At 36.7% G+C, this 27,958-nt stretch overlaps 1 protein-coding gene across 1 annotated transcript in view; it reads right to left on the reverse strand.

Moving 5' to 3' along the window:
• caskin1 (CASK interacting protein 1) overlaps positions 1-27,958 on the reverse strand; it is a 165,939-nt gene that overhangs the window by 29,444 nt on the left and 108,537 nt on the right. The window contains 3 exon segments of the mRNA XM_088069345.1: positions 26,309-26,447; positions 26,532-26,633; positions 27,849-27,958. The exon segment at positions 27,849-27,958 is cut by the window's right edge and continues 1 nt beyond it. Of these exon segments, the coding sequence (XP_087925471.1) occupies positions 26,309-26,447; positions 26,532-26,633; positions 27,849-27,958 (351 nt within the window).

The raw sequence follows: 27,958 nt of genomic DNA on the forward strand, positions 1-27,958 counted from the left end.
CGAAAAAAGTCAAAATTTGACCGCTCCTAAAAATGGCTGAAAACAACATAGAATAGCTTGTAGAGACGTTATACTATACAAGATGAAAATAAAGGCCAAAAAAGGCCAAAAACCTCATATTTTGACACGTCGAAAAAAATGGCCAACAAGGCAATAGTATAGTATGGCGAAAAAAGTCAAAATTTGACCGCTCCTAAAAGTGGCTGAAAACAACATAGAATAGCTTGTAGAGACGCGTTATACTATACAAAGTGAAAATAAAGGCCAAAAACAGCCAAAAACCTCATATTTTGAAACGTCAAAAAAAAAAGGTCAACAAGGCAATAGTATAGTATGGCGAAAAAAGTCAAAATTTGACCGCCTCCTAAAATGGCTGAAAACAACATAATATAGCTTGTAGAGACGTTATACTATACAAAGTGAAAATAAAGGCCAAAAACGGCCAAAAACCTCATAATTTGGAACGTCGAAAAAAATGGCCAACAAGGCAATAGTATAGTATGGCGAAAAAAGTCAAAATTTGACCGCTCCTAAAAATGGCTGAAAACAACATAGAATAGCTTGTAGAGACGCGTTATACTATACAAAGTGAAAATAAAGGCCGAAAAAAACGCCAAACACCACATATTTTGGAACGTCAAAAAATGGCCAACAAGGCAATAGTATAGTATGGCTAAAAGTCAAAATTTGACCGCTCCTAAAAATGGCTGAAAACAACATAGAATAGCTTGTAGAGACGCATTATACTATACAAAGTGAAAATAAAGGCCAAAAACAGCCAAAAACCTCATATTTTGAAACGTCAAAAAAAAAAGGTCAACAAGGCAATAGTATAGTATGGCGAAAAAAGTCAAAATTTGACCGCTCCTAAAAATGGCTGAAAACAACATAATATAGCTTGTAGAGGCGCGTTATACTATACAAAGTGAAAATAAAGGCCAAAAACGGCCAAAAACCTCATATTTTGGAACGTCGAAAAAAATGGCCAACAAGGCAATAGTATAGTATGGCGAAAAAAGTCAAAATTTGACCGCTCCTAAAAGTGGCTGAAAACAACATAGAATAGCTTGTAGAGACGCGTTATACTATACAAAGTGAAAATAAAGGCCAAAAACGGCCAAAAACCTCATATTTTGGAACGTCGAAAAAAATGGCCAACAAGGCAATAGTATAGTATGGCGAAAAAAGTCAAAATTTGACCGCTCCTAAAAGTGGCTGAAAACAACATAGAATAGCTTGTAGAGACGCGTTATACTATACAAGATGAAAATAAAAGGCCAAAACGGCCAAAAACCTCATATTTTGACACGTCGAACAAAATGGCCAACAAGGCAATAGTATAGTATGGCGAAAAAAGTCGAAATTTGACCGCTCCTAAAAATGGCTGAAAACAACATAGAATAGCTTGTAGAGACGCATTATACTATACAAAGTGAAAATAAAGGCCAAAACGGCCAAAAACCTCATAATTTGGAACGTCGAAAAAAATGGCCAACAAGGCAATAGTATAGTATGGCGAAAAAAGTCAAAATTTGACCGCTCCTAAAAGTGGCTGAAAACAACATAGAATAGCTTGTAGAGACGCGTTATACTATACAAAGTGAAAATAAAGGCCAAAAACAGCCAAAAACCTCATATTTTGAAACGTCAAAAAAAAAAGGTCAACAAGGCAATAGTATAGTATGGCGAAAAAAGTCAAAATTTGACCGCTCCTAAAAGTGGCTGAAAACAACATAGAATAGCTTGTAGAGACGCGTTATACTATACAAGGTGAAAATAAAGGTTCAAAACGGCCAAAAACCTCATATTTTGGAACGTCGAAAAAAATGGCCAACAAGGCAATAGTATAGTATGGCGAAAAAAGTCAAAATTTGACCGCTCCTAAAAGTGGCTGAAAACAACATAGAATAGCTCGTAGAGACGCGTTATACTATACAAAGTGAAAATAAAGGTTCAAAACGGCCAAAAATCTCATATTTTGAAACGTCAAAAAAAAAAGGTCAACAAGGCAATAGTATAGTATGGCGAAAAAGTCAAAATTTGACCGCTCCTAAAAGTGGCTGAAAACAACATAGAATAGCTTGTAGAGACGCGTTATACTATACAAGATGAAAATAAAGGCCAAAAACGGCAAAAAACCTCATATTTTGACACGTCGAAAAAAATGGCCAACAAGGCAATAGTATAGTATGGCGAAAAAAGTCAAAATTTGACCGCTCCTAAAAGTGGCTGAAAACAACATAGAATAGCTTGTAGAGACGCGTTATACTATACAAAGTGAAAATAAAGGCCAAAAACGGCCAAAAACCTCATATTTTGGAACGTCGAAAAAAATGGCCAACAAGGCAATAGTATAGTATGGCGAAAAAAGTCAAAATTTGACCGCTCCTAAAAGTGGCTGAAAACAACATAGAATAGCTTGTAGAGACGCGTTATACTATACAAGGTGAAAATAAAGGTTCAAAACGGCCAAAAACCTCATATTTTGGAACGTCGAAAAAATGGCCAACAAGGCAATAGTATAGTATGGCTAAAAAGTCAAAATTTGACCGCTCCTAAAAGTGGCTGAAAACAACATAGAATAGCTTGTAGAGACGCTGTTATACTATACAAAGTGAAAATAAAGGCCAAAAAAAGCCAAAAACCTCATGTTTTGGAACGTCGAAAAAAAATGGCCAACAAGGCAATAGTATAGTATGGCGAAAAAAGTCAAAATTTGACCGCTCCTAAAAGTGGCTGAAAACAACATAGAATAGCTTGTAGAGACGCGTTATACTATACAAGGTGAAAATAAAGGTTCAAAACGGCCAAAAACCTCATATTTTGGAACGTCGAAAAAAATGGCCAACAAGGCAATAGTATAGTATGGCGAAAAAAGTCAAAATTTAACCGCTCCTAAAAATGGCTGAAAACAACATAATATAGCTTGTAGAGGCGCGTTATACTATACAAAGTGAAAATAAAGGTTCAAAACGGCCAAAAACCTCATATTTTGGCACGTCGAAAAAAATGGCCAACAAGGCAATAGTATAGTATGGCGAAAAAAGTCAAAATTTGACCGCTCCTAAAAGTGGCTGAAAACAACATAGAATAGCTTGTAGAGACGTTATACTATACAAGATGAAAATAAAGGCCAAAACGGCAAAAACCTCATATTTTGACACGTCGAAAAAATGGCCAACAAGGCAATAGTATAGTATGGCGAAAAAGTCAAAATTTGACCGCTCCTAAAAATGGCTGAAAACAACATAGAATAGCTTGTAGAGACGCTATACTATACAAAGTGAAAATAAAGGCCAAAAACGGCCAAAACCTCATATTTTGGAACGTCGAAAAAATGGCCAACAAGGCAATAGTATAGTATGGCTAAAAAGTCAAAATTTGACCGCTCCTAAAAGTGGCTGAAAACAACATAGAATAGCTTGTAGAGACGCTGTTATACTATACAAGATGAAAATAAAGGCCAAAACGGCAAAAACCTCATATTTTGACACGTCAAAAAAATGGCCAACAAGGCAATAGTATAGTATGGCGAAAAAAGTCAAAATTTGACCGCCCTAGAAGTGGCTGAAAACAACATAGAATAGCTTGTAGAGACGCGTTATACTATACAAAGTGAAAATAAAGGCCAAAAACGGCCAAAAACCTCATATTTTGGAACGTCGAAAAAAATGGCCAACAAGGCAATAGTATAGTATGGCGAAAAAAGTCAAAATTTGACCGCTCCTAAAAGTGGCTGAAAACAACATAGAATAGCTTGTAGAGACGCGTTATACTATACAAGGTGAAAATAAAGGTTCAAAACGGCCAAAAACCTCATATTTTGGAACGTCGAAAAAAATGGCCAACAAGGCAATAGTATAGTATGGCGAAAAAAGTCAAAATTTGACCGCTCCTAAAAATGGCTGAAAAAAACATAGAATAGCTTGTAGAGACGCTGTTATACTATACAAAGTGAAAATAAAGGCCAAAACAGCCAAAAACCTCATATTTTGGAACGTCAAAAAATGGCCAACAAGGCAATAGTATAGTATGGCTAAAAAGTCAAAATTTGACCGCTCCTAAAAGTGGCTGAAAACAACATAGAATAGCTTGTAGAGCCGCGTTATACTATACAAAGAGAAAATAAAGGCCAAAACGCCAAAAACCTCATATTTTGGCACGTCAAAAAAAAAGGTCAACAAGGCAATAGTATAGTATGGCGAAAAAAGTCAAAATTTGACCGCTCCTAAAAATGGCTGAAAACAACATAGAATAGCTTGTAGAGACGCGTTATACTATACAAGGTGAAAATAAAGGTTCAAAACGGCCAAAAACCTCATATTTTGGAACGTCGAAAAAAATGGCCAACAAGGCAATAGTATAGTATGGCGAAAAAAGTCAAAATTTGACCGCTCCTAAAAGTGGCTGAAAACAACATAGAATAGCTTGTAGAGACGCGTTATACTATACAAGATGAAAATAAAGGCCAAAAACGGCAAAAAACCTCATATTTTGACACGTCGAAAAAAATGGCCAACAAGGCAATAGTATAGTATGGCGAAAAAAGTCAAAATTTGACCGCTCCTAAAAATGGCAGAAAACAACATAGCATAGCTTGTAGAGACGCTGTTATACTATACAAAGTGAAAATAAAGGCCAAAAACGCCAAAACCTCATATTTTGGAACGTCGAAAAAAATGGCCAACAAGGCAATAGTATAGTATGGCGAAAAAAGTCAAAATTTGACCGCTCCTAAAAATGGCTGAAAACAACATAGAATAGCTTGTAGAGACGCGTTATACTATACAAGGTGAAAATAAAGGTTCAAAACGGCCAAAAACCTCATATTTTGGAACGTCGAAAAAAATGGCCAACAAGGCAATAGTATAGTATGGCGAAAAAAGTCAAAATTTGACCGCTCCTAAAAGTGGCTGAAAACAACATAGAATAGCTTGTAGAGACGCGTTATACTATACAAGGTGAAAATAAAGGTTCAAAACGGCCAAAAACCTCATATTTTGGCACGTCGAAAAAAATGGCCAACAAGGCAATAGTATAGTATGGCGAAAAAAGTCAAAATTTGACCGCTCCTAAAAGTGTCTGAAAACAACATAGAATAGCTTGTAGAGACGCGTTATACTATACAAAGTGAAAATAAAGGCCAAAAACGGCCAAAAACCTCATAATTTGGAACGTCAAAAAAAATGGCCAACAAGGCAATAGTATAGTATGGCGAAAAAAGTCAAAATTTGACCGCTCCTAAAAATGGCTGAAAACAACATAGAATAGCTTGTAGAGGCGCGTTATACTATACAAAGTGAAAATAAAGGCCAAAAACGGCCAAAAACCTCATATTTTGGCACGTCGAAAAAAATGGCCAACAAGGCAATAGTATAGTATGGCGAAAAAAGTCAAAATTTGACCGCTCCTAAAAATGGCTGAAAACAACATAATATAGCTTGTAGAGGCGCGTTATACTATACAAGGTGAAAATAAAGGTTCAAAACGGCCAAAAACCTCATATTTTGGCACGTCGAAAAAAATGGCCAACAAGGCAATAGTATAGTATGGCGAAAAAAGTCAAAATTTGACCGCTCCTAAAAGTGGCTGAAAACAACATAGAATAGCTTGTAGAGACGCGTTATACTATACAAAGTGAAAATAAAGGCCAAAAACGGCCAAAAACCTCAGATTTTGGAACGTCGAAAAAAATGGCCAACAAGGCAATAGTATAGTATGGCGAAAAAAGTCAAAATTTGACCGCTCCTAAAAATGGCTGAAAACAACATAGAATAGCTTGTAGAGACGCGTTATACTATACAAAGTGAAAATAAAGGCCAAAAACGGCCAAAAACCTCATATTTTGAAACGTCAAAAAAAAAGGCCAACAAGGCAATAGTATAGTATGGCGAAAAAAGTCAAAATTTGACCGCTCCTAAAAGTGGCTGAAAACAACATAGAATAGCTTGTAGAGACGCGTTATACTATACAAAGTGAAAATAAAGGCCAAAAACGGCCAAAAACCTCATATTTTGGAACGTCGAAAAAAAATGGCCAACAAGGCAATAGTATAGTATGGCGAAAAAAGTCAAAATTTGACCGCTCCTAAAAGTGGCTGAAAACAACATAGAATAGCTTGTAGAGACGCGTTATACTATACAAAGTGAAAATAAAGGCCAAAAACAGCCAAAAACCTCATATTTTGGAACGTCGAAAAAAATGGCCAACAAGGCAATAGTATAGTATGGCGAAAAAAGTCAAAATTTGACCGCTCCTAAAAATGGCTGAAAACAACATAGAATAGCTTGTAGAGGCGCGTTATACTATACAAGGTGAAAATAAAGGTTCAAAACGGCCAAAAACCTCATATTTTGGCACGTCGAAAAAAATGGCCAACAAGGCAATAGTATAGTATGGCGAAAAAAGTCAAAATTTGACCGCTCCTAAAAGTGGCTGAAAACAACATAGAATAGCTTGTAGAGACGCGTTATACTATACAAGATGAAAATAAAGGCCAAAAACGGCAAAAAACCTCATATTTTGACACGTCGAAAAAAATGGCCAACAAGGCAATAGTATAGTATGGCGAAAAAAGTCAAAATTTGACCGCTCCTAAAAATGGCTGAAAACAACATAGAATAGCTTGTAGAGACGCGTTATACTATACAAAGTGAAAATAAAGGTCAAAAACGGCCAAAACCTCATATTTTGAACGTCAAAAAAATGGCCAACAAGGCAATAGTATAGTATGGCGAAAAAAGTCGAAATTTGACCGCTCCTAGAAGTGGCTGAAAACAACATAGAATAGCTTGTAGAGGCGCGTTGTACTATACAAAGTGAAAATAAAGGCCAAAAACGGCCAAAAACCTCATATTTTGAAACGTCAAAAAAAAAAGGCCAACAAGGCAATAGTATAGTATGGCGAAAAAAGTCAAAATTTGACCGCTCCTAAAAATGGCTGAAAACAACATAGAATAGCTTGTAGAGACGCGTTATACTATACAAAGTGAAAATAAAGGCCAAAAACAGCCAAAAACCTCATATTTTGAAACGTCAAAAAAAAAAGGTCAACAAGGCAATACTATAGCATGGCGAAAAAAGTCAAAATTTGACCGCTCCTAAAAGTGGCTGAAAACAACATAGAATAGCTTGTAGAGACGCGTTATACTATACAAGATGAAAATAAAGGCCAAAAACGGCAAAAAACCTCATATTTTGACACGTCGAAAAAAATGGCCAACAAGGCAATAGTATAGTATGGCGAAAAAAGTCAAAATTTGACCGCTCCTAAAAGTAGCTGAAAACAACATAGAATAGCTTGTAGAGACGCGTTATACTATACAAAGTGAAAATAAAGGCCAAAAACGGCCAAAAACCTCATATTTGGAAACGTCAAAAAAATGGCCAACAAGGCAATAGTATAGTATGGCGAAAAAAGTCAAAATTTGACCGCTCCTAAAAATGGCTGAAAACAACATAGAATAGCTTGTAGAGACGCGTTATACTATACAAGGTGAAAATAAAGGTTCAAAACGGCCAAAAACCTCATATTTTGGCACGTCAACAAAAAATGGCCAACAAGGCAATAGTATAGTATGGCGAAAAAAGTCAAAATTTGACCGCTCCTAAAAGTGGCTGAAAACAACATAGAATAGCTTGTAGAGACATGTTATACTATACAAAGTGAAAATAAAGGCCAAAAACAGCCAAAAACCTCATATTTTGGAACGTCGAAAAAAATGGCCAACAAGGCAATAGTATAGTATGGCGAAAAAAGTCAAAATTTGACCGCTCCTAAAAGTGGCTGAAAACAACATAGAATAGCTTGTAGAGACATGTTATACTATACAAAGTGAAAATAAAGGCCAAAAACGGCCAAAAACCTCATATTTTGACACGTCGAAAAAAATGGCCAACAAGGCAATAATATAGTATGGCTAAAAGTCAAAATTTGACCGCTCCTAAAAGTGGCTGAAAACAACATAGAATAGCTTGTAGAGACGCGTTATACTATACAAGATGAAAATAAAGGCCAAAAACGGCAAAAAACCTCATATTTTGACACGTCGAAAAAAATGGCCAACAAGGCAATAGTATAGTATGGCGAAAAAAGTCAAAATTTGACCGCTCCTAAAAATGGCTGAAAACAACATAGAATAGCTTGTAGAGACGCTGTTATACTATACAAAGTGAAAATAAAGGCCAAAAACGGCCAAAAACCTCATATTTTGAACGTCAAAAAATGGCCAACAAGGCAATAGTATAGTATGGCGAAAAAAGTCAAAATTTGACCGCTCCTAAAATGGCTGAAAACAACATAGAATAGCTTGTAGAGACGCTGTTATACTATACAAAGGTGAAAATAAAGGTTCAAAACGCCAAAAACCTCATATTTTGAACGTCAAAAAAATGGCCAATAAGGCAATAGTATAGTATGGCAAAAAAAGTCAAAATTTGACCGCTCCTAAAAGTGGCTGAAAACAACATAGAATAGCTTGTAGAGACGCGTTATACTATACAAAGTGAAAATAAAGGCCAAAAACGGCCAAAAACCTCATATTTTGGAACGTCGAAAAAAAATGGCCAACAAGGCAATAGTATAGTATGGCGAAAAAAGTCAAAATTTGACCGCTCCTAAAAGTGGCTGAAAACAACATAGAATAGCTTGTAGAGACGCGTTATACTATACAAAGTGAAAATAAAGGCCAAAAACGGCCAAAACCTCATATTTTGAACGTCGAAAAATGGCCAACAAGGCAATAGTATAGTATGGCGAAAAAAGTCAAAATTTGACCGCTCCTAAAATGGCTGAAAACAACATAGAATAGCTTGTAGAGACGCGTTATACTATACAAAGTGAAAATAAAGGCCAAAAACGGCCAAAAACCTCATATTTTGAACGTCGAAAAAAATGGCCAACAAGGCAATAGTATAGTATGGCAAAAAAGTCAAAATTTGACCGCTCCTAAAAATGGCTGAAAACAACATAGAATAGCTTGTAGAGGCGCGTTATACTATACAAGGTGAAAATAAAAGTTCAAACCGCCAAAAACCTCATATTTTGGAACGTCGAAAAAAATGGCCAACAAGGCAATAGTATAGTATGGCGAAAAAAGTCAAAATTTGACCGCTCCTAAAAGTGGCTGAAAACAACATAGAATAGCTTGTAGAGACGCGTTATACTATACAAAGTGAAAATAAAGGCCAAAAACAGCCAAAAACCTCATATTTTGGAACGTCGAAAAAAAAGGCCAACAAGGCAATAGTATAGTATGGCGAAAAAAGTCAAAATTTGACCGCTCCTAAAAGTGGCTGAAAACAACATAGAATAGCTTGTAGAGACGCGTTATACTATACAAAGTAAAAATAAAGGCCAAAAACGCCAAAAACCTCATATTTTGGAACGTCGAAAAAAATGGCCAACAAGGCAATAGTATAGTATGGCAAAAAGTCAAAATTTGACCGCTCCTAAAAGTGGCTGAAAACAACATAGAATAGCTTGTAGAGACGTTATACTATACAAAGTGAAAATAAAGGCCAAAACGCCAAAAACCTCATATTTTGAAACGTCGAACAAAATGGCCAACAAGGCAATAGTATAGTATGGCGAAAAAAGTCGAAATTTGACCGCTCCTAGAAGTGGCTGAAAACAACACAGAATAGCTTGCAGAGACGTGTTATACTATACAAAGTGAAAATAAAGGCCAAAAACGGCAAAAAACCTCATATTTTGGAACGTCGAACAAAATGGCCAACAAGGCAATAGTATAGTATGGCGAAAAAAGTCAAAATTTGACCGCTCCTAAAAGTGGCTGAAAACAACATAGAATAGCTTGTAGAGACGCGTTATACTATACAAGATGAAAATAAAGGCCAAAAACGGCCAAAAACCTCATATTTTGACACGTCGAAAAAATGGCCAACAAGGCAATAGTATAGTATGGCAAAAAAGTCAAAATTTGACCGCTCCTAAAATGGCTGAAAACAACATAGAATAGCTTGTAGAGACGCTGTTATACTATACAAAGTGAAAATAAAGGCCAAAACGCCAAAAACCTCATATTTTGGAACGTCGAAAAAAATGGCCAACAAGGCAATAGTATAGTATGGCGAAAAAAGTCAAAATTTGACCGCTCCTAAAAATGGCTGAAAACAACATAGAATAGCTTGTAGAGACGCGTTATACTATACAAAGTGAAAATAAAGGCCAAAACGGCCAAAAACCTCATATTTTGGAACGTCGACAAAAATGGCCAACAAGGCAATAGTATAGTATGGCGAAAAAAGTCAAAATTTGACCGCTCCTAAAAATGGCTGAAAACAACATAGAATAGCTTGTAGAGACGCGTTATACTATACAAAGTGAAAATAAAGGCCAAAAACGGCCAAAAACCTCATATTTTGGAACGTCGAAAAAAATGGCCAACAAGGCAATAGTATAGTATGGCGAAAAAAGTCAAAATTTGACCGCTCCTAAAAATGGCTGAAAACAACATAGAATATAGCTTGTAGAGACGTTATACTATACAAAGGTGAAAATAAAATAAAGGCCAAAAACGCCAAAAACCTCATATTTTGGAACGTCGAAAAAATGGCCAACAAGGCAATAGTATAGTATGGCTAAAAAAGTCAAAATTTGACCGCTCCTAAAAGTGGCTGAAAACAACATAGAATAGCTTGTAGAGACGCGTTATACTATACAAAGTGAAAATAAAGGCCAAAAACGGCCAAAAACCTCATATTTTGGAACGTCGAAAAAAATGGCCAACAAGGCAATAGTATAGTATGGCGAAAAAAGTCAAAATTTGACCGCTCCTAAAAGTGGCTGAAAACAACATAGAATAGCTTGTAGAGACGTTATACTATACAAGATGAAAATAAAGGCCAAAACGGCCAAAAACCTCATATTTTGACACGTCGAACAAAATGGCCAACAAGGCAATAGTATAGTATGGCGAAAAAAGTCAAAATTTGACCGCTACTAAAAATGGCTGAAAACAACATAGAATAGCTTGTAGAGACGCGTTATACTATACAAAGTGAAAATAAAGGCCAAAAACGGCCAAAAACCTCATATTTTGAAACGTCGAAAAAAATGGCCAACAAGGCAATAGTATAGTATGGCGAAAAAAGTCAAAATTTGACCGCTCCTAAAAGTGGCTGAAAACAACATAGAATAGCTTGTAGAGACGCGTTATACTATACAAAGTGAAAATAAAGGCCAAAACGGCCAAAACCTCATATTTTGAACGTCGAAAAAAATGGCCAACAAGGCAATAGTATAGTATGGCGAAAAAAGTCAAAATTTGACCGCTCCTAAAAGTGGCTGAAAACAACATAGAATAGCTTGTAGAGACGCGTTATACTATACAAGATGAAAATAAAGGCCAAAAACGGCAAAAAACCTCATATTTTGACACGTCGAAAAAAATGGCCAACAAGGCAATAGTATAGTATGGCGAAAAAAGTCAAAATTTGACCGCTCCTAAAAATGGCTGAAAACAACATAGAATAGCTTGTAGAGGCGCGTTATACTATACAAGGTGAAAATAACGGTTCAAAACAGCCAAAAACCTCATATGTTGGAACGTCGAAAAAAATGGCCAACAAGGCAATAGTATAGTATGGCGAAAAAAGTCAAAATTTGACCGCTCCTAAAAATGGCTGAAAACAACATAGAATAGCTTGTAGAGACGCGTTATACTATACAAAGTGAAAATAAAGGCCAAAAACGGCCAAAAACCTCATATTTTGACACGTCGAAAAAAATGGCCAACAAGGCAATAGTATAGTATGGCGAAAAAAGTCAAAATTTGACCGCTCCTAAAAATGGCTGAAAACAACATAGAATAGCTTGTAGAGACGTTATACTATACAAAGTGAAAATAAAGGCCAAAAAGCCAAAAACCTCATATTTTGAACTTCGAAAAAAATGGCCAACAAGGCAATAGTATAGTATGGCGAAAAAAGTCAAAATTTGACCGCTCCTAAAAATGGCTGAAAACAACATAGAATAGCTTGTAGAGACGCATTATACTATACAAAGTGAAAATAAAGGCCAAAAACAGCCAAAAACCTCATATTTTGAAACGTCAAAAAAAAAGGCCAACAAGGCAATAGTATAGTATGGCGAAAAAAGTCAAAATTTGACCGCTCCTAAAAATGGCTGAAAACAACATAATATAGCTTGTAGAGGCGCGTTATACTATACAAAGTGAAAATAAAGGCCAAAAACGGCCAAAAACCTCATATTTTGGAACGTCGAAAAAAATGGCCAACAAGGCAATAGTATAGTATGGCGAAAAAAGTCAAAATTTGACCGCTCCTAAAAATGGCTGAAAACAACATAGAATAGCTTGTAGAGACGCGTTATACTATACAAAGTGAAAATAAAGGCCAAAAACGGCCAAAAACCTCATATTTTGGAACGTCGAAAAAAATGGCCAACAAGGCAATAGTATAGTATGGCGAAAAAAGTCAAAATTTGACCGCTCCTAAAAATGGCTGAAAACAACATAATATAGCTTGTAGAGGCGCGTTATACTATACAAAGTGAAAATAAAGGCCAAAAACGGCCAAAAACCTCATAATTTGGAACGTCAAAAAAAATGGCCAACAAGGCAATAGTATAGTATGGCGAAAAAAGTAAAAATTTGACCGCTCCTAAAAATGGCTGAAAACAACATAATATAGCTTGTAGAGGCGCGTTATACTATACAAGATGAAAATAAAGGCCAAAAACGGCAAAAAACCTCATATTTTGACACGTCGAAAAAAATGGCCAACAAGGCAATAGTATAGTATGGCGAAAAAAGTCAAAATTTGACCGCTCCTAAAAATGGCTGAAAACAACATAATATAGCTTGTAGAGGCGCGTTATACTATACAAAGTGAAAATAAAGGCCAAAAACGGCCAAAAACCTCATATTTTGGAACGTCGAAAAAAATGGCCAACAAGGCAATAGTATAGTATGGCGAAAAAAGTCAAAATTTGACCGCTCCTAAAAGTGGCTGAAAACAACATAGAATAGCTTGTAGAGACGCGTTATACTATACAAGATGAAAATAAAGGCCAAAAACGGCAAAAAACCTCATATTTTGACACGTCGAAAAAAATGGCCAACAAGGCAATAGTATAGTATGGCGAAAAGTCAAAATTTGACCGCTCCTAAAAGTGGCTGAAAACAACATAGAATAGCTTGTAGAGACGCGTTATACTATACAAAGTGAAAATAAAGGCCAAAAACAGCCAAAAACCTCATATTTTGAAACGTCAAAAAAAAAAGGTCAACAAGGCAATAGTATAGTATGGCGAAAAAAGTCAAAATTTGACCGCTCCTAAAAGTGGCTGAAAACAACATAGAATAGCTTGTAGAGACGCGTTATACTATACAAGATGAAAATAAAGGCCAAAAACGGCAAAAAACCTCATATTTTGGAACGTCGAAAAAAATGGCCAACAAGGCAATAGTATAGTATGGCGAAAAAAGTCAAAATTTGACCGCTCCTAAAAATGGCTCGAATACTGTTTCTATGTATTTTTACAATTATTCATCCTCCATATTTAGTCTGAGACTCTGTCTTCTCAATTGAATACCTACCCAGAAATGGTGAAGTATTAGTTTCTGCAAATTGACCACAGATACCTGAGATGGACCAGTGCCAGAAAATTTACTAACACAAACACATGCCTCACTTCCCAAGATAACCTCAGTACCTGACATGTTAGTAACTGATTCCAACCCTTTCATGTCATGACAACTGTATAAATGCCACTGTCTGATCTCTGTTCATTGTCGAAATTCTGCTTATATGTTTCTTTTGTTCCTTTATCCACGCAAGTGCTTCTAATAAACGTTTCCTGACTGAAGCTTGAAATGGTTTCTTCATTCCTCAATTTCATCACAGAAAATCATCCTATCATATACAAAGTGGGAATAAAAGTTAAAAAGGAAAAAAATTAAAACCTCATATTTTATCATGTGAAAAATATGGCCAACAAGGCAATAGTATAGTATGGCGAAAAAAGTCAAAATTTGACCGCTCCTAGAAGTGGCTGAAAACAACATAGAATAGCTTGTAGAGACGCGTTATACTATACAAAGTGAAAATAAAGGCCAAAAACGGCAAAAAACCTCATATTTTGAAACGTCGAACAAAATGGCCAACAAGGCAATAGTATAGTATGGCGAAAAAAGTCGAAATTTGACCGCTCCTAGAAGTGGCTGAAAACAACATAGAATAGCTTGTAGAGACGCGTTATACTATACAAAGTGAAAATAAAGGCCAAAAACGGCCAAAAACCTCATGTTTTGGAACGTCGAAAAAAAATGGCCAACAAGGCAATAGTATAGTATGGCGAAAAAAGTCGAAATTTGACCGCTCCTAAAAATGGCTGAAAACAACATAGAATAGCTTGTAGAGACGCGTTATACTATACAAAGTGAAAATAAAGGCCAAAAACGGCCAAAAACCTCATATTTTGGAACGTCGAAAAAAATGGCCAACAAGGCAATAGTATAGTATGGCGAAAAAAGTCAAAATTTGACCGCTCCTAAAAATGGCTGAAAACAACATAGAATAGCTTGTAGAGACGCGTTATACGATATAAAGTGAAAGTATAGGCCAGAAAAAGCCAAAAACCTCATATTTTGGCACGTCAACAAAAAATGGCCAACAAGGCAATAGTATAGTATGGCGAAAAAAGTCAAAATTTGACCGCTCCTAAAAGTGGCTGAAAACAACATAGAATAGCTTGTAGAGACGCGTTATACTATACAAAGTGAAAATAAAGGCCAAAAACGGCCAAAAACCTCATATTTTGGAACGTCGAAAAAAATGGCCAACAAGGCAATAGTATAGTATGGCGAAAAAAGTCAAAATTTGACCGCTCCTAAAAGTGGCTGAAAACAACATAGAATAGCTTGTAGAGACGCGTTATACTATACAAAGTGAAAATAAAGGCCAAAAACGGCAAAAAACCTCATATTTTGACACGTCGAACAAAATGGCCAACAAGGCAATAGTATAGTATGGCGAAAAAAGTCAAAATTTGACCGCTCCTAAAAATGGCTGAAAACAACATAGAATAGCTTGTAGAGACGCGTTATACTATACAAAGTGAAAATAAAGGCCAAAAACGGCCAAAAACCTCATATTTTGGAACGTCAAAAAAAATGGCCAACAAGGCAATAGTATAGTATGGCGAAAAAAGTCAAAATTTGACCGCTCCTAAAAATGGCTGAAAACAACATAGAATAGCTTGTAGAGACGCGTTATACTATACAAAGTGAAAATAAAGGCCAAAAACGGCCAAAAACCTCATATTTTGGAACGTCGAAAAAAATGGCCAACAAGGCAATAGTATAGTATGGCGAAAAAAGTCAAAATTTGACCGCTCCTAAAAGTGGCTGAAAACAACATAGAATAGCTTGTAGAGACGCGTTATACTATACAAAGTGAAAATAAAGGTTCAAAACGGCCAAAAACCTCATATTTTGGAACGTCGAAAAAAATGGCCAACAAGGCAATAGTATAGTATGGCGAAAAAAGTCAAAATTTGACCGCTCCTAAAAGTGGCTGAAAACAACATAGAATAGCTTGTAGAGACGTTATACTATACAAAGTGAAAATAAAGGCCAAAACGACCAAAAACCTCATATTTTGGAACGTCGAAAAAAATGGCCAACAAGGCAATAGTATAGTATGGCGAAAAAAGTCAAAATTTGACCGCTCCTAAAAATGGCTGAAAACAACATAGAATAGCTTGTAGAGACGCGTTATACTATACAAAGTGAAAATAAAGGCCAAAAACGGCCAAAAACCTCATATTTTGGAACGTCGAAAAAAATGGCCAACAAGGCAATAGTATAGTATGGCGAAAAAAGTCAAAATTTGACCGCTCCTAAAAATGGCTGAAAACAACATAATATAGCTTGTAGAGGCGCGTTATACTATACAAGGTGAAAATAAAGGTTCAAAACGGCCAAAAACCTCATATTTTGGAACGGCCAAAAAAAGGGCAACAAGGCAATAGTATAGTATGGCGAAAAAAGTCAAAATTTGACCGCTCCTAAAAGTGGCTGAAAACAACATAGAATAGCTTGTAGAGACGCGTTATACTATACAAAGTGAAAATAAAGGCCAAAAACGGCCAAAAACCTCATATTTTGGAACGTCGAAAAAAATGGCCAACAAGGCAATAGTATAGTATGGCGAAAAAAGTCAAAATTTGACCGCTCCTAAAAGTGGCTGAAAACAACATAGAATAGCTTGTAGAGACGCCGTTATACTATACAAAGTGAAAATAAAGGCCAAAAACAGCCAAAAACCTCATATTTTGGAACGTCGAAAAAAATGGCCAACAAGGCAATAGTATAGTATGGCGAAAAAAGTCAAAATTTGACCGCTCCTAAAAATGGCTGAAAACAACATAGAATAGCTTGTAGAGGCGCGTTATACTATACAAGGTGAAAATAAAGGCCAAAAACGGCCAAAAACCTCATATTTTGGCACGTCAACAAAAAATGGCCAACAAGGCAATAGTATAGTATGGCGAAAAGTCAAAATTTGACCGCTCCTAAAAGTGGCTGAAAACAACATAGAATAGCTGGTAGAGACGCGTTATACTATACAAAGTGAAAATAAAGGCCAAAACGGCCAAAAACCTCATATTTTGAACGTCGAAAAAATGGCCAACAAGGCAATAGTATAGTATGGCGAAAAAGTCAAAATTTGACCGCTCCTAAAAATGGCTGAAAACAACATAGAATAGCTTGTAGAGGCGTTATACTATACAAAGTGAAAATAAAGGCCAAAAACGGCCAAAAACCTCATATTTTGGAACGTCGAAAAAATGGCCAACAAGGCAATAGTATAGTATGGCGAAAAAGTCGAAATTTGACCGCTCCTAGAAGTGGCTGAAAACAACATAGAATAGCTTGTAGAGACGCGTTATACTATACAAAGTGAAAATAAAGGCCAAAAACGGCCAAAAACCTCATATTTTGACACGTCGAACAAAATGGCCAACAAGGCAATAGTATAGTATGGCGAAAAAAGTCGAAATTTGACCGCTCCTAAAAATGGCTGAAAACAACATAGAATAGCTTGTAGAGACGCGTTATACTATACAAAGTGAAAATAAAGGCCAAAACGGCCAAAAACCTCATATTTTGAACGTCGAAAAAATGGACAAAAAGGAAATAGTATAGTATGGCAAAAAAAGTCAAAATTTGACCGCTCCTAAAAATGGCTGAAAACAACATAGAATAGCTTGTAGAGACGCGTTATACTATACAAAGTGAAAATAAAGGCCAAAAACAGCCAAAAACCTCATATTTGAGAACGTCGAAAAAAATGGCCAACAAGGCAATAGTATAGTATGGCGAAAAAAGTCGAAATTTGACCGCTCCTAAAAATGGCTGAAAACAACATAGAATAGCTTGTAGAGACGCGTTATACGATACAAAGTGAAAGTAAAGGCCAGAAAAAGCCAAAAACCTCATATTTTGGAACGTCGAAAAAAATGGCCAACAAGGCAATAGTATAGTATGGCGAAAAAAGTCAAAATTTGACCGCTCCTAAAAGTGGCTGAAAACAACATAGAATAGCTTGTAGAGACATGTTATACTATACAAAGTGAAAATAAAGGCCAAAACGGCCAAAAACCTCATATTTTGAACGTCAAAAAAATGGCCAACAAGGCAATAGTATAGTATGGCGAAAAAAGTCAAAATTTGACCGCTCCTAAAATGGCTGAAAACAACATAATATAGCTTGTAGAGGCGCGTTATACTATACAAAGTGAAAATAAAGGTTCAAAACGACCAAAAACCTCATATTTTGAAACGTCAACAAAAATGGCCAACAAGGCAATAGTATAGTATGGCGAAAAAAGTCAAAATTTGACCGCTCCTAAAAGTGGCTGAAAACAACATAGAATAGCTTGTAGAGACGCGTTATACTATACAAAGTGAAAATAAAGGCCAAAAAAAGCCAAAAACCTCATATTTTGGAACGTCGAAAAAAATGGCCAACAAGGCAATAGTATAGTATGGCGAAAAAAGTCAAAATTTGACCGCTCCTAAAAATGGCTGAAAACAACATAGAATAGCTTGTAGAGGCGCGTTATACTATACAAGGTGAAAATAACGGTTCAAAACAGCCAAAAACCTCATATTTTGGAACGTCGAAAAAAAATGGCCAACAAGGCAATAGTATAGTATGGCGAAAAAAGTCAAAATTTGACCGCTCCTAAAAGTGGCTGAAAACAACATAGAATAGCTTGTAGAGACGCGTTATACTATACAAAGTGAAAATAAAGGCCAAAAGCGGCAAAAACCTCATATTTTGGAACGTCGAAAAAAAATGGCCAACAAGGCAATAGTATAGTATGGCGAAAAAAGTCAAAATTTGACCGCTCCTAAAAATGGCTGAAAACAACATAGAATAGCTTGTAGAGGCGCGTTATACTATACAAAGTGAAAATAAAGGCCAAAAACGGCCAAAAACCTCATGTTTTGGAACGTCGAAAAAAAATGGCCAACAAGGCAATAGTATAGTATGGCGAAAAAAGTCAAAATTTGACCGCTCCTAAAAATGGCTGAAAACAACATAGAATAGCTTGTAGAGACGTTAAACTATACAAAGTGAAAATAAAGGCCAAAAACGGCCAAAAACCTCATATTTTGGCACGTCAAAAAAAAATGGCCAACAAGGCAATAGTATAGTATGGCGAAAAAAGTCAAAATTTGACCGCTCCTAAAAATGGCTGAAAACAACATAGAATAGCTTGTAGAGACGTTATACGATACAAAGTGAAAATAAAGGCCAAAAAAAGCCAAAAACCTCATATTTTGGAACGTCAAAAAAAATGGCCAACAAGGCAATAGTATAGTATGGCGAAAAAAGTCAAAATTTGACCGCTCCTAAAAGTGGCTGAAAACAACATAGAATAGCTTGTAGAGACGTTATACTATACAAGATGAAAATAAAGGCCAAAAACGGCAAAAAACCTCATATTTTGACACGTCGAAAAAAATGGCCAACAAGGCAATAGTATAGTATGGCGAAAAAAGTCAAAATTTGACCGCTCCTAAAAGTGGCTGAAAACAACATAGAATAGCTTGTAGAGACGTTATACTATACAAAGTGAAAATAAAGGCCAAAACGGCCAAAAACCTCATATTTTGAACGTCGAAAAAATGGCCAACAAGGCAATAGTATAGTATGGCGAAAAAAGTCAAAATTTGACCGCTCCTAAAAGTGGCTGAAAACAACATAGAATAGCTTGTAGAGACGCGTTATACTATACAAAGTGAAAATAAAGGCCAAAAACGGCCAAAAACCTCATATTTTGGAACGTCGAAAAAAATGGCCAACAAGGCAATAGTATAGTATGGCGAAAAAAGTCAAAATTTGACCGCTCCTAAAAGTGGCTGAAAACAACATAGAATAGCTTGTAGAGACGCGTTATACTATACAAAGTGAAAATAAAGGCCAAAAAACAAAAAACCTCATATTTTGGAACGTCGAAAAAAATGGCCAACAAGGCAATAGTATAGTATGGCGAAAAAAGTCAAAATTTGACCGCTCCTAAAAGTGGCTGAAAACAACATAGAATAGCTTGTAGAGACGCGTTATACTATACAAAGTGAAAATAAAGGCCAAAAACAGCCAAAAACCTCATATTTTGGAACGTCGAAAAAAATGGCCAACAAGGCAATAGTATAGTATGGCGAAAAAAGTCAAAATTTGACCGCTCCTAAAAATGGCTGAAAACAACATAATATAGCTTGTAGAGGCGCGTTATACTATACAAAGTGAAAATAAAGGCCAAAAACGGCCAAAAACCTCATATTTTGACATGTCGAAAAAAATGGCCAACAAGGCAATAGTATAGTATGGCGAAAAAAGTCAAAATTTGACCGCTCCTAAAAGTGGCTGAAAACAACATAGAATAGCTTGTAGAGGCGCGTTGTACTATACAAAGTGAAAATAAAGGCCAAAAACGGCAAAAAACCTCATGTTTTGGAACGTCGAAAAAAAATGGCCAACAAGGCAATAGTATAGTATGGCAAAAAAGTCAAAATTTGACCGCTCCTAAAAGTGGCTGAAAACAACATAGAATAGCTTGTAGAGACGCGTTATACTATACAAAGTGAAAATAAAGGCCAAAACGGCCAAAAACCTCATATTTTGAAACGTCGAAAAAATGGCCAACAAGGCAATAGTATAGTATGGCGAAAAAAGTCAAAATTTGACCGCTCCTAAAAATGGCTGAAAACAACATAGAATAGCTTGTAGAGACGCGTTATACTATACAAAGTGAAAATAAAGGCCAAAAACGGCCAAAAACCTCATATTTTGGAACGTCGAAAAAAATGGCCAACAAGGCAATAGTATAGTATGGCGAAAAAAGTCAAAATTTGACCGCTCCTAAAAATGGCTGAAAACAACATAGAATAGCTTGTAGAGACGCGTTATACTATACAAAGTGAAAATAAAGGCCAAAAAGCCAAAAAACCTCATATTTGGGAAAGTCGAAAAAATGGCCAACAAGGCAATAGTATAGTATGGCGAAAAAAGTCAAAATTTGACCGCTCCTAAAAATGGCTGAAAACAACATAAAATAGCTTGTAGAGAGACGTTATACTATACAAAGTGAAAATAAAGGCCAAAACGGCCAAAAACCTCATATTTTGGAACGTCGAAAAAAATGGCCAACAAGGCAATAGTATAGTATGGCGAAAAAAGTCAAAATTTGACCGCTCCTAAAATGGCTGAAAACAACATAGAATAGCTTGTAGAGACGCCAAGTTATACTATACAAAGTGAAAATAAAGGCCAAAACGGCCAAAAATCTCAAAATTTAGAACGTCAAAAAAAAAAGGCCAACAAGGCAATAGTATAGTATGGCGAAAAAAGTCAAAATTTGACCGCTCCTAAAAGTGGCTGAAAACAACATAGAATAGCTTGTAGAGACGCGTTATACTATACAAAGTGAAAATAAAGGCCAAAAACGGCCAAAAACCTCATATTTTGGAACGTCGAAAAAATGGGCAACAAGGCAATAGTATAGTATGGCGAAAAAAAGTAAAAATTTGCCCGCTCCTAAAATGGCTGAAAACAACATAGAATAGCTTGTAGAGACGCGTTATACTATACAAAGTGAAAATAAAGGCCAAAAACAGCCAAAAACCTCATATTTTGAAACGTCAAAAAAAAAAGGCCAACAAGGCAATAGTATAGTATGGCGAAAAAAGTCAAAATTTGACCGCTCCTAAAAATGGCTGAAAACAACATAGAATAGCTTGTAGAGACGCGTTATACTATACAAGGTGAAAAGAAAGGCCAAAACGGCCAAAACCTCATATTTTGAACGTCGAAAAAATGGCCAACAAGGCAATAGTATAGTATGGCGAAAAAAGTCAAAATTTGACCGCTCCTAAAAATGGCTGAAAACAACATAGAATAGCTTGTAGAGGTGCGTTATACTATACAAGGTGAAAATAAAGGTTCAAAACGGCCAAAAACCTCATATTTTGGAACGTCGAAAAAAATGGCCAACAAGGCAATAGTATAGTATGGCGAAAAAAGTCAAAATTTGACCGCTCCTAAAAATGGCTGAAAACAACATAGAATAGCTTGTAGAGACGTTATACTATACAAAGTGAAAATAAAGGCCAAAACGGCCAAAACCTCATATTTTGAACGTCAAAAAAATGGCCAACAAGGCAATAGTATAGTATGGCGAAAAAAGTCAAAATTTGACCGCTCCTAAAAATGGCTGAAAACAACATAGAATAGCTTGTAGAGACGCGTTATACTATACAAAGTGAAAATAAAGGCCAAAAAAAGCCAAAAACCTCATATTTTGGAACGTCGAAAAAAATGGCCAACAAGGCAATAGTATAGTATGGCGAAAAAAGTCAAAATTTGACCGCTCCTAAAAATGGCTGAAAACAACATAGAATAGCTTGTAGAGACGTTATACTATACAAAGTGAAAATAAAAGGCCAAAAACAGCCAAAACCTCATATTTTGAACGTCAAAAAACAAAAACTGGCCAACAAGGCAATAGTATAGTATGGCGAAAAAAGTCAAAATTTGACCGCTCCTAAAAATGGCTGAAAACAACATAGAATAGCTTGTAGAGGCGCGTTATACTATACAAGGTGAAAATAAAGGTTCAAAACGGCCAAAAACCTCATATTTTGGAACGTCGAAAAAAATGGCCAACAAGGCAATAGTATAGTATGGCGAAAAAGTCAAAATTTGACCGCTCCTAAAAGTGGCTGAAAACAACATAGAATAGCTTGTAGAGACGCGTTACACTATACAAAGTGAAAAAAAAGGCAAAAAACGGAAAAAACCCTCATATTTTGAAACGTCGAAAAAATGGCCAACAAGGCAATAGTATAGTATGGCGAAAAAAGTCAAAATTTGACCGCTCCTAAAAATGGCTGAAAACAACATAGAATAGCTTGTAGAGACGCGTTATACTATACAAAGTGAAAATAAAGGCCAAAAACAGCCAAAAACCTCATATTTTGGAACGTCAAAAAATGGCCAACAAGGCAATAGTATAGTATGGCGAAAAAAGTCAAAATTTGACCGCTCCTAAAAATGGCTGAAAACAACATAGAATAGCTTGTAGAGACGCGTTATACTATACAAAGTGAAAATAAAGGCCAAAAACGGCCAAAAACCTCATATTTTGGAACGTCGAAAAAAATGGCCAACAAGGCAATAGTATAGTATGGCGAAAAAAGTCAAAATTTGACCGCTCCTAAAAATGGCTGAAAACAACATAATATAGCTTGTAGAGGCGCGTTATACTATACAAAGTGAAAATAAAGGCCAAAAACGGCCAAAAACCTCATATTTTGGAACGTCAAAAAAAATGGCCAAAAAGGCAATAGTATAGTATGGCAAAAAGTCAAAATTTGACCGCTCCTAAAATGGCTGAAAACAACATAGAATAGCTTGTAGAGACGCGTTATACTATACAAAGTGAAAATAAAAGGCCAAAAAGCCAAAAACCTCATATTTTGGAACGTCGAAAAAAAATGGCCAACAAGGCAATAGTATAGTATGGCGAAAAAAGTCGAAATTTGACCGCTCCTAGAAGTGGCTGAAAACAACATAGAATAGCTTGTAGAGACGCGTTATACTATACAAAGTGAAAATAAAGGCCAAAAACGGCAAAAAACCTCATATTTTGACACGTCGAAAAAAATGGCCAACAAGGCAATAGTATAGTATGGCGAAAAAAGTCAAAATTTGACCGCTCCTAAAAGTGGCTGAAAACAACATAGAATAGCTTGTAGAGACGCGTTATACTATACAAAGGAAAAATAAAGGCCAAAAAACGCCAAAACCTCATATTTTGACACGTCAACAAAATGGCCAACAAGGCAATAGTATAGTATGGCGAAAAAAGTCAAAATTTGACCGCTCCTAAAAGTGGCTGAAAACAACATAGAATAGCTTGTAGAGACGCGTTATACTATACAAAGTGAAAATAAAGGCCAAAAACGGCCAAAAACCTCATATTTTGGCACGTCAACAAAAAATGGCCAACAAGGCAATAGTATAGTATGGCAAAAAAAGTCAAAATTTGACCGCTCCTAAAAGTGGCTGAAAACAACATAGAATAGCTTGTAGAGACGCGTTATACTATACAAAGTGAAAATAAAGGCCAAAAACGGCCAAAAACCTCATATGTTGGAACGTCGAAAAAAATGGCCAACAAGGCAATAGTATAGTATGGCGAAAAAAGTCAAAATTTGACCGCTCCTAGAAGTGGCTGAAAACAACATAGAATAGCTTGTAGAGACGCGTTATACTATACAAAGTGAAAATAAAGGCCAAACGGCCAAAACGGCCAAAACCTCATATTTTGGAACGTCGAAAAAATGGCCAACAAGGCAATAGTATAGTATGGCGAAAAAAGTCAAAATTTGACCGCTCCTAAAAATGGCTGAAAACAACATAGAATAGCTTGTAGAGGCGCGTTGTACTATACAAAGTTAAAACAAAGGCCAAAAACGGCCAAAAACCTCATATTTTGGCACGTCGAAAAAAATGGCCAACAAGGCAATAGTATAGTATGGCGAAAAAAGTCAAAATTTGACCGCTCCTAAAAGTGGCTGAAAACAACATAGAATAGCTTGTAGAGACGCGTTATACTATACAAAGTGAAAATAAAGGCCAAAAAAAGCCAAAAACCTCATATTTTGAACGTCGAACAAAATGGCCAACAAGGCAATAGTATAGTATGGCGAAAAAAGTCAAAATTTGACCGCTCCTAGAAGTGGCTGAAAACAACATAGAATAGCTTGCAGAGACGTGTTATACTATACAAAGTGAAAACAAAGGCCAAAAACGGCCAAAAACGGCCAAAAACCTCATATGTTGGAACGTCGAAAAAAATGGCCAACAAGGCAATAGTATAGTATGGCGAAAAAAGTCAAAATTTGACCGCTACTAAAAATGGCTGAAAACAACATAGAATAGCTTGTAGACGCGCGTTATACTATACAAAGTGAAAATAAAGGCCAAAAACGGCCAAAAACCTCATATTTTGACACATTGAACAAAATGGCCAACAAGGCAATAGTATAGTATGGCGAAAAAAGTCAAAATTTGACCGCTCCTAGAAGTGGCTGAAAACAACATAGAATAGCTTGTAGAGACGCGTTATACTATACAAAGTGAAAATAAAGGCCAAAAACGGCCAAAAACCTCATATGTTGGAACGTCGAAAAAAATGGCCAACAAGGCAATAGTATAGTATGGCGAAAAAAGTCAAAATTTGACCGCTCCTAGAAGTGGCTGAAAACAACATAGAATAGCTTGTAGAGACGCGTTATACTATACAAAGTGAAAATAAAGGCCAAAAACGGCCAAAAACCTCATATTTTGGAACGTCGAAAAAAATGGCCAACAAGGCAATAGTATAGTATGGCGAAAAAAGTCAAAATTTGACCGCTCCTAAAAGTGGCTGAAAACAACATAGAATAGCTTGTAGAGACGCGTTATACTATACAAAGTGAAAATAAAGGCCAAAAACGGCCAAAAACCTCATATTTTGGCACGTCGAAAAAAATGGCCAACAAGGCAATAGTATAGTATGGCGAAAAAAGTCAAAATTTGACCGCTTCCTAAAGTGGCTGAAAACAACATAGAATAGCTTGTAGAGACGCGTTATACTATACAAAGTGAAAATAAAGGTTCAAAACGGCCAAAAACCTCATATTTTGGCACGTCGAACAACATGGCCAACAAGGCAATAGTATAGTATGGCAAAAAAAGTCAAAATTTGACCGCTACTAAAAATGGCTGAAAACAACATAATATAGCTTGTAGAGGCGCGTTATACTATACAAAGTGAAAATAAAGGTTCAAAACGGCCAAAAACCTCATATGTTGGAACGTCGAAAAAAATGGCCAACAAGGCAATAGTATAGTAAAGGCCAAAAACCTGATATTTTAGCACGTCAGATCGGGACTGAGTGGTTTTTCGGTCGTTGTCTGTGCAGAATGGGTGTTTTATGCTGATTAATGTCGTTTTCGTGCTAGTTTATGGTTTCGTGAAGTAGCTGTTACTTTTACTTTGATCTGTTTTTTGATCTGTATCCATAAACACACAGTTTTTGTTATCAACATGGTGTTAATGATATTACACGTGTTGCTCCTCCATACTTGCATTATTGCGTTAACCCTTTCATGTCTTCTGGAGCTGTGATTCAGAAATGGTGGCAGGTGTGCTGTAATCCATATCTGAGCACCTCCTAAAAGTCTTGTGGACCAATAATGTTGCTTGGTCGAAACTACTTGATCTTTAATATGTTGCAAAAAATGAACCCAAATGGCGCAGAAATGTCGTAGTACAGTATGTTGTTAATAATGCAGTATTGTATGTCTCCAAAAATGACTCCAAAATTTAATTGTATACTATGTTGTTAAAAATCACCCAAAATAACGTCATATTAATGTATGTCGTCAATGTCCGCACCAAAATGCCACATAACACTACAGTATACTATGCTGTCAAAAATCTCTCGAGATTGTCATAGTATCGTACATTACGCCGAAAAATGTCATAAAAATGCCATATAACAGTATCACATACTTGCAGAATTTCTCGCCATCCTTTCCACAGATCTTACGCTGCGCTCTGAGCTCGCCAAAACATTTCACAAACCGCTGAATGTTTTACAGCAGACACCACCACACGCATACGCAGCGCTGCGACGGCCATACTTCAGTCGTCACGCAAGCACGCCTGAAAAACATACTGAATACGTGTTCGACTTACCCAGTTTGATGATGCCTATTTCCTGCAGATCCTCCCACGTGATGTCGGTGATGAACTCGATATTCTCGTAACCGTTCTGCACCAACACCTGGTGGTACTGGCTCAGGCCGATCGCAGACAGCCACTCTCCCAGACTGGCCTGTAGGAGGAGAGTCGTGAGCGCTCGCCTGCCTCTGAAAACAGGCCCGCAGCGTAGTCTGAGTGTGTGTGCTGGTTTACTCACAGGTTTGTGCTCCGGCAGCCACTCGCTGACACTCAGTTTGTTAATCTCTGATGTCATCTTCTTCCTGTGACCTGGTTTAGTTATTCCAATCGCTGTCAGATCCTACACACACAAACACACACCAGGACAAAGAGGTGAGATGCAGAGGTGGCATGTTCACACTTTTTCCTCCACAAAGAGAAATTAAATCTCCAGCAGTCTCTCTCTCTCACTCACTCTCACTCGCACACACACACACACACACACACACACACACACACACACACACACACACAGAGGAAATCAGAGACAGTGACAGCGTGACATCTGATGAAAGCTCCTGCCAGTTGAGAAGAGAGCGGCAATGTAAATGTCTCAAAATCATAAGAAAAGCGAGAAAAGCAAAAGCAAATGTCTGCAGCGAAAAAGGAAGCAAGACGTAATCTGCTCGATTCTCAAAGATATTTAAATTCACTTCATACTCATTTCTTTGTTATAACTTTTAAAAAGCTCAAACTTAAATTAAGACTACTCGAAATGACGGTGTCCAGCTTGTTTTTAAACTGTACTTAATAAAGAAAGAAAGTGCATCATCCTGTTGTTGTTTGCTCTTTTTGTTTCTGTATATTTCAGTGGTGGACACACAAGAACACACTTTTTACAAACACACATGAACACACACATGTGATTGCATAACTCAATACACACTTTATGCAGCTGTGACCCAAACACACAGCAGGAGAGGCAGAAGACAACCACATCTCTGACCAGAGGCTTTTTTAAAATAGCCTCGCTCTGAACCAGTCAGCATGCACAGTGCGCACACATATACAAATAATTTTTGTGTGCTGTAAATTATTTGTATGTAGGTGAGCGTGGCGGAGAGCTTCGGTCCAGTTCCTCAAAACAGGCAGCAGCCGCAGTGTTGGAGGTGATGGAGGGTCAGGACTTTGTGCTTGTTTTTAATGATGCATTCTTTTTATTTTTTTAGCACCACTTTGTAGTTCACACTAAATTCAGACTACAACAAAAGCAGCTATTAATGTCTAAAAACATCACAACAAGGGGGTGGGGGGGCTGTGAAATTGGAGATTCTGAGCTACGACAATCCCAAAAAAAGCCACTACAGTCCTGCAGGGATGCAGCAGCCGGGAGCTTGGTGCAGCACTGGAGTAGTTCACGTGTGCTCATTTAATCTTTTTTTAATGGTTTACATGCAGCTTGAAAACATCAAGGACAGCACAAATCAAAGTCGTGCAGACTTGTTTCCATTGTGGTCCTTGGAGGTGCCTGCGACCTCTCTGGGGGTTCGGGGGGGTCAGGGTTCAGGTGCCTTACCTCCGGGGTCATTCGGCTAATGGTGGGCAAGTCATACCCAGCGCCCAGGAAGTTTGGAGCGTAGACCTGCAGCTGAAAGTCGCTCAGCCATTGGACAACGGCCTCTGAGC

The sequence above is a fragment of the Plectropomus leopardus genome, chromosome 18 (genome assembly GCF_026936395.1).
Source record: "Plectropomus leopardus strain MGB_pleo_1.0 chromosome 18, ASM2693639v1, whole genome shotgun sequence".
Taxonomy (NCBI): domain Eukaryota; kingdom Metazoa; phylum Chordata; class Actinopteri; order Perciformes; family Serranidae; genus Plectropomus; species Plectropomus leopardus.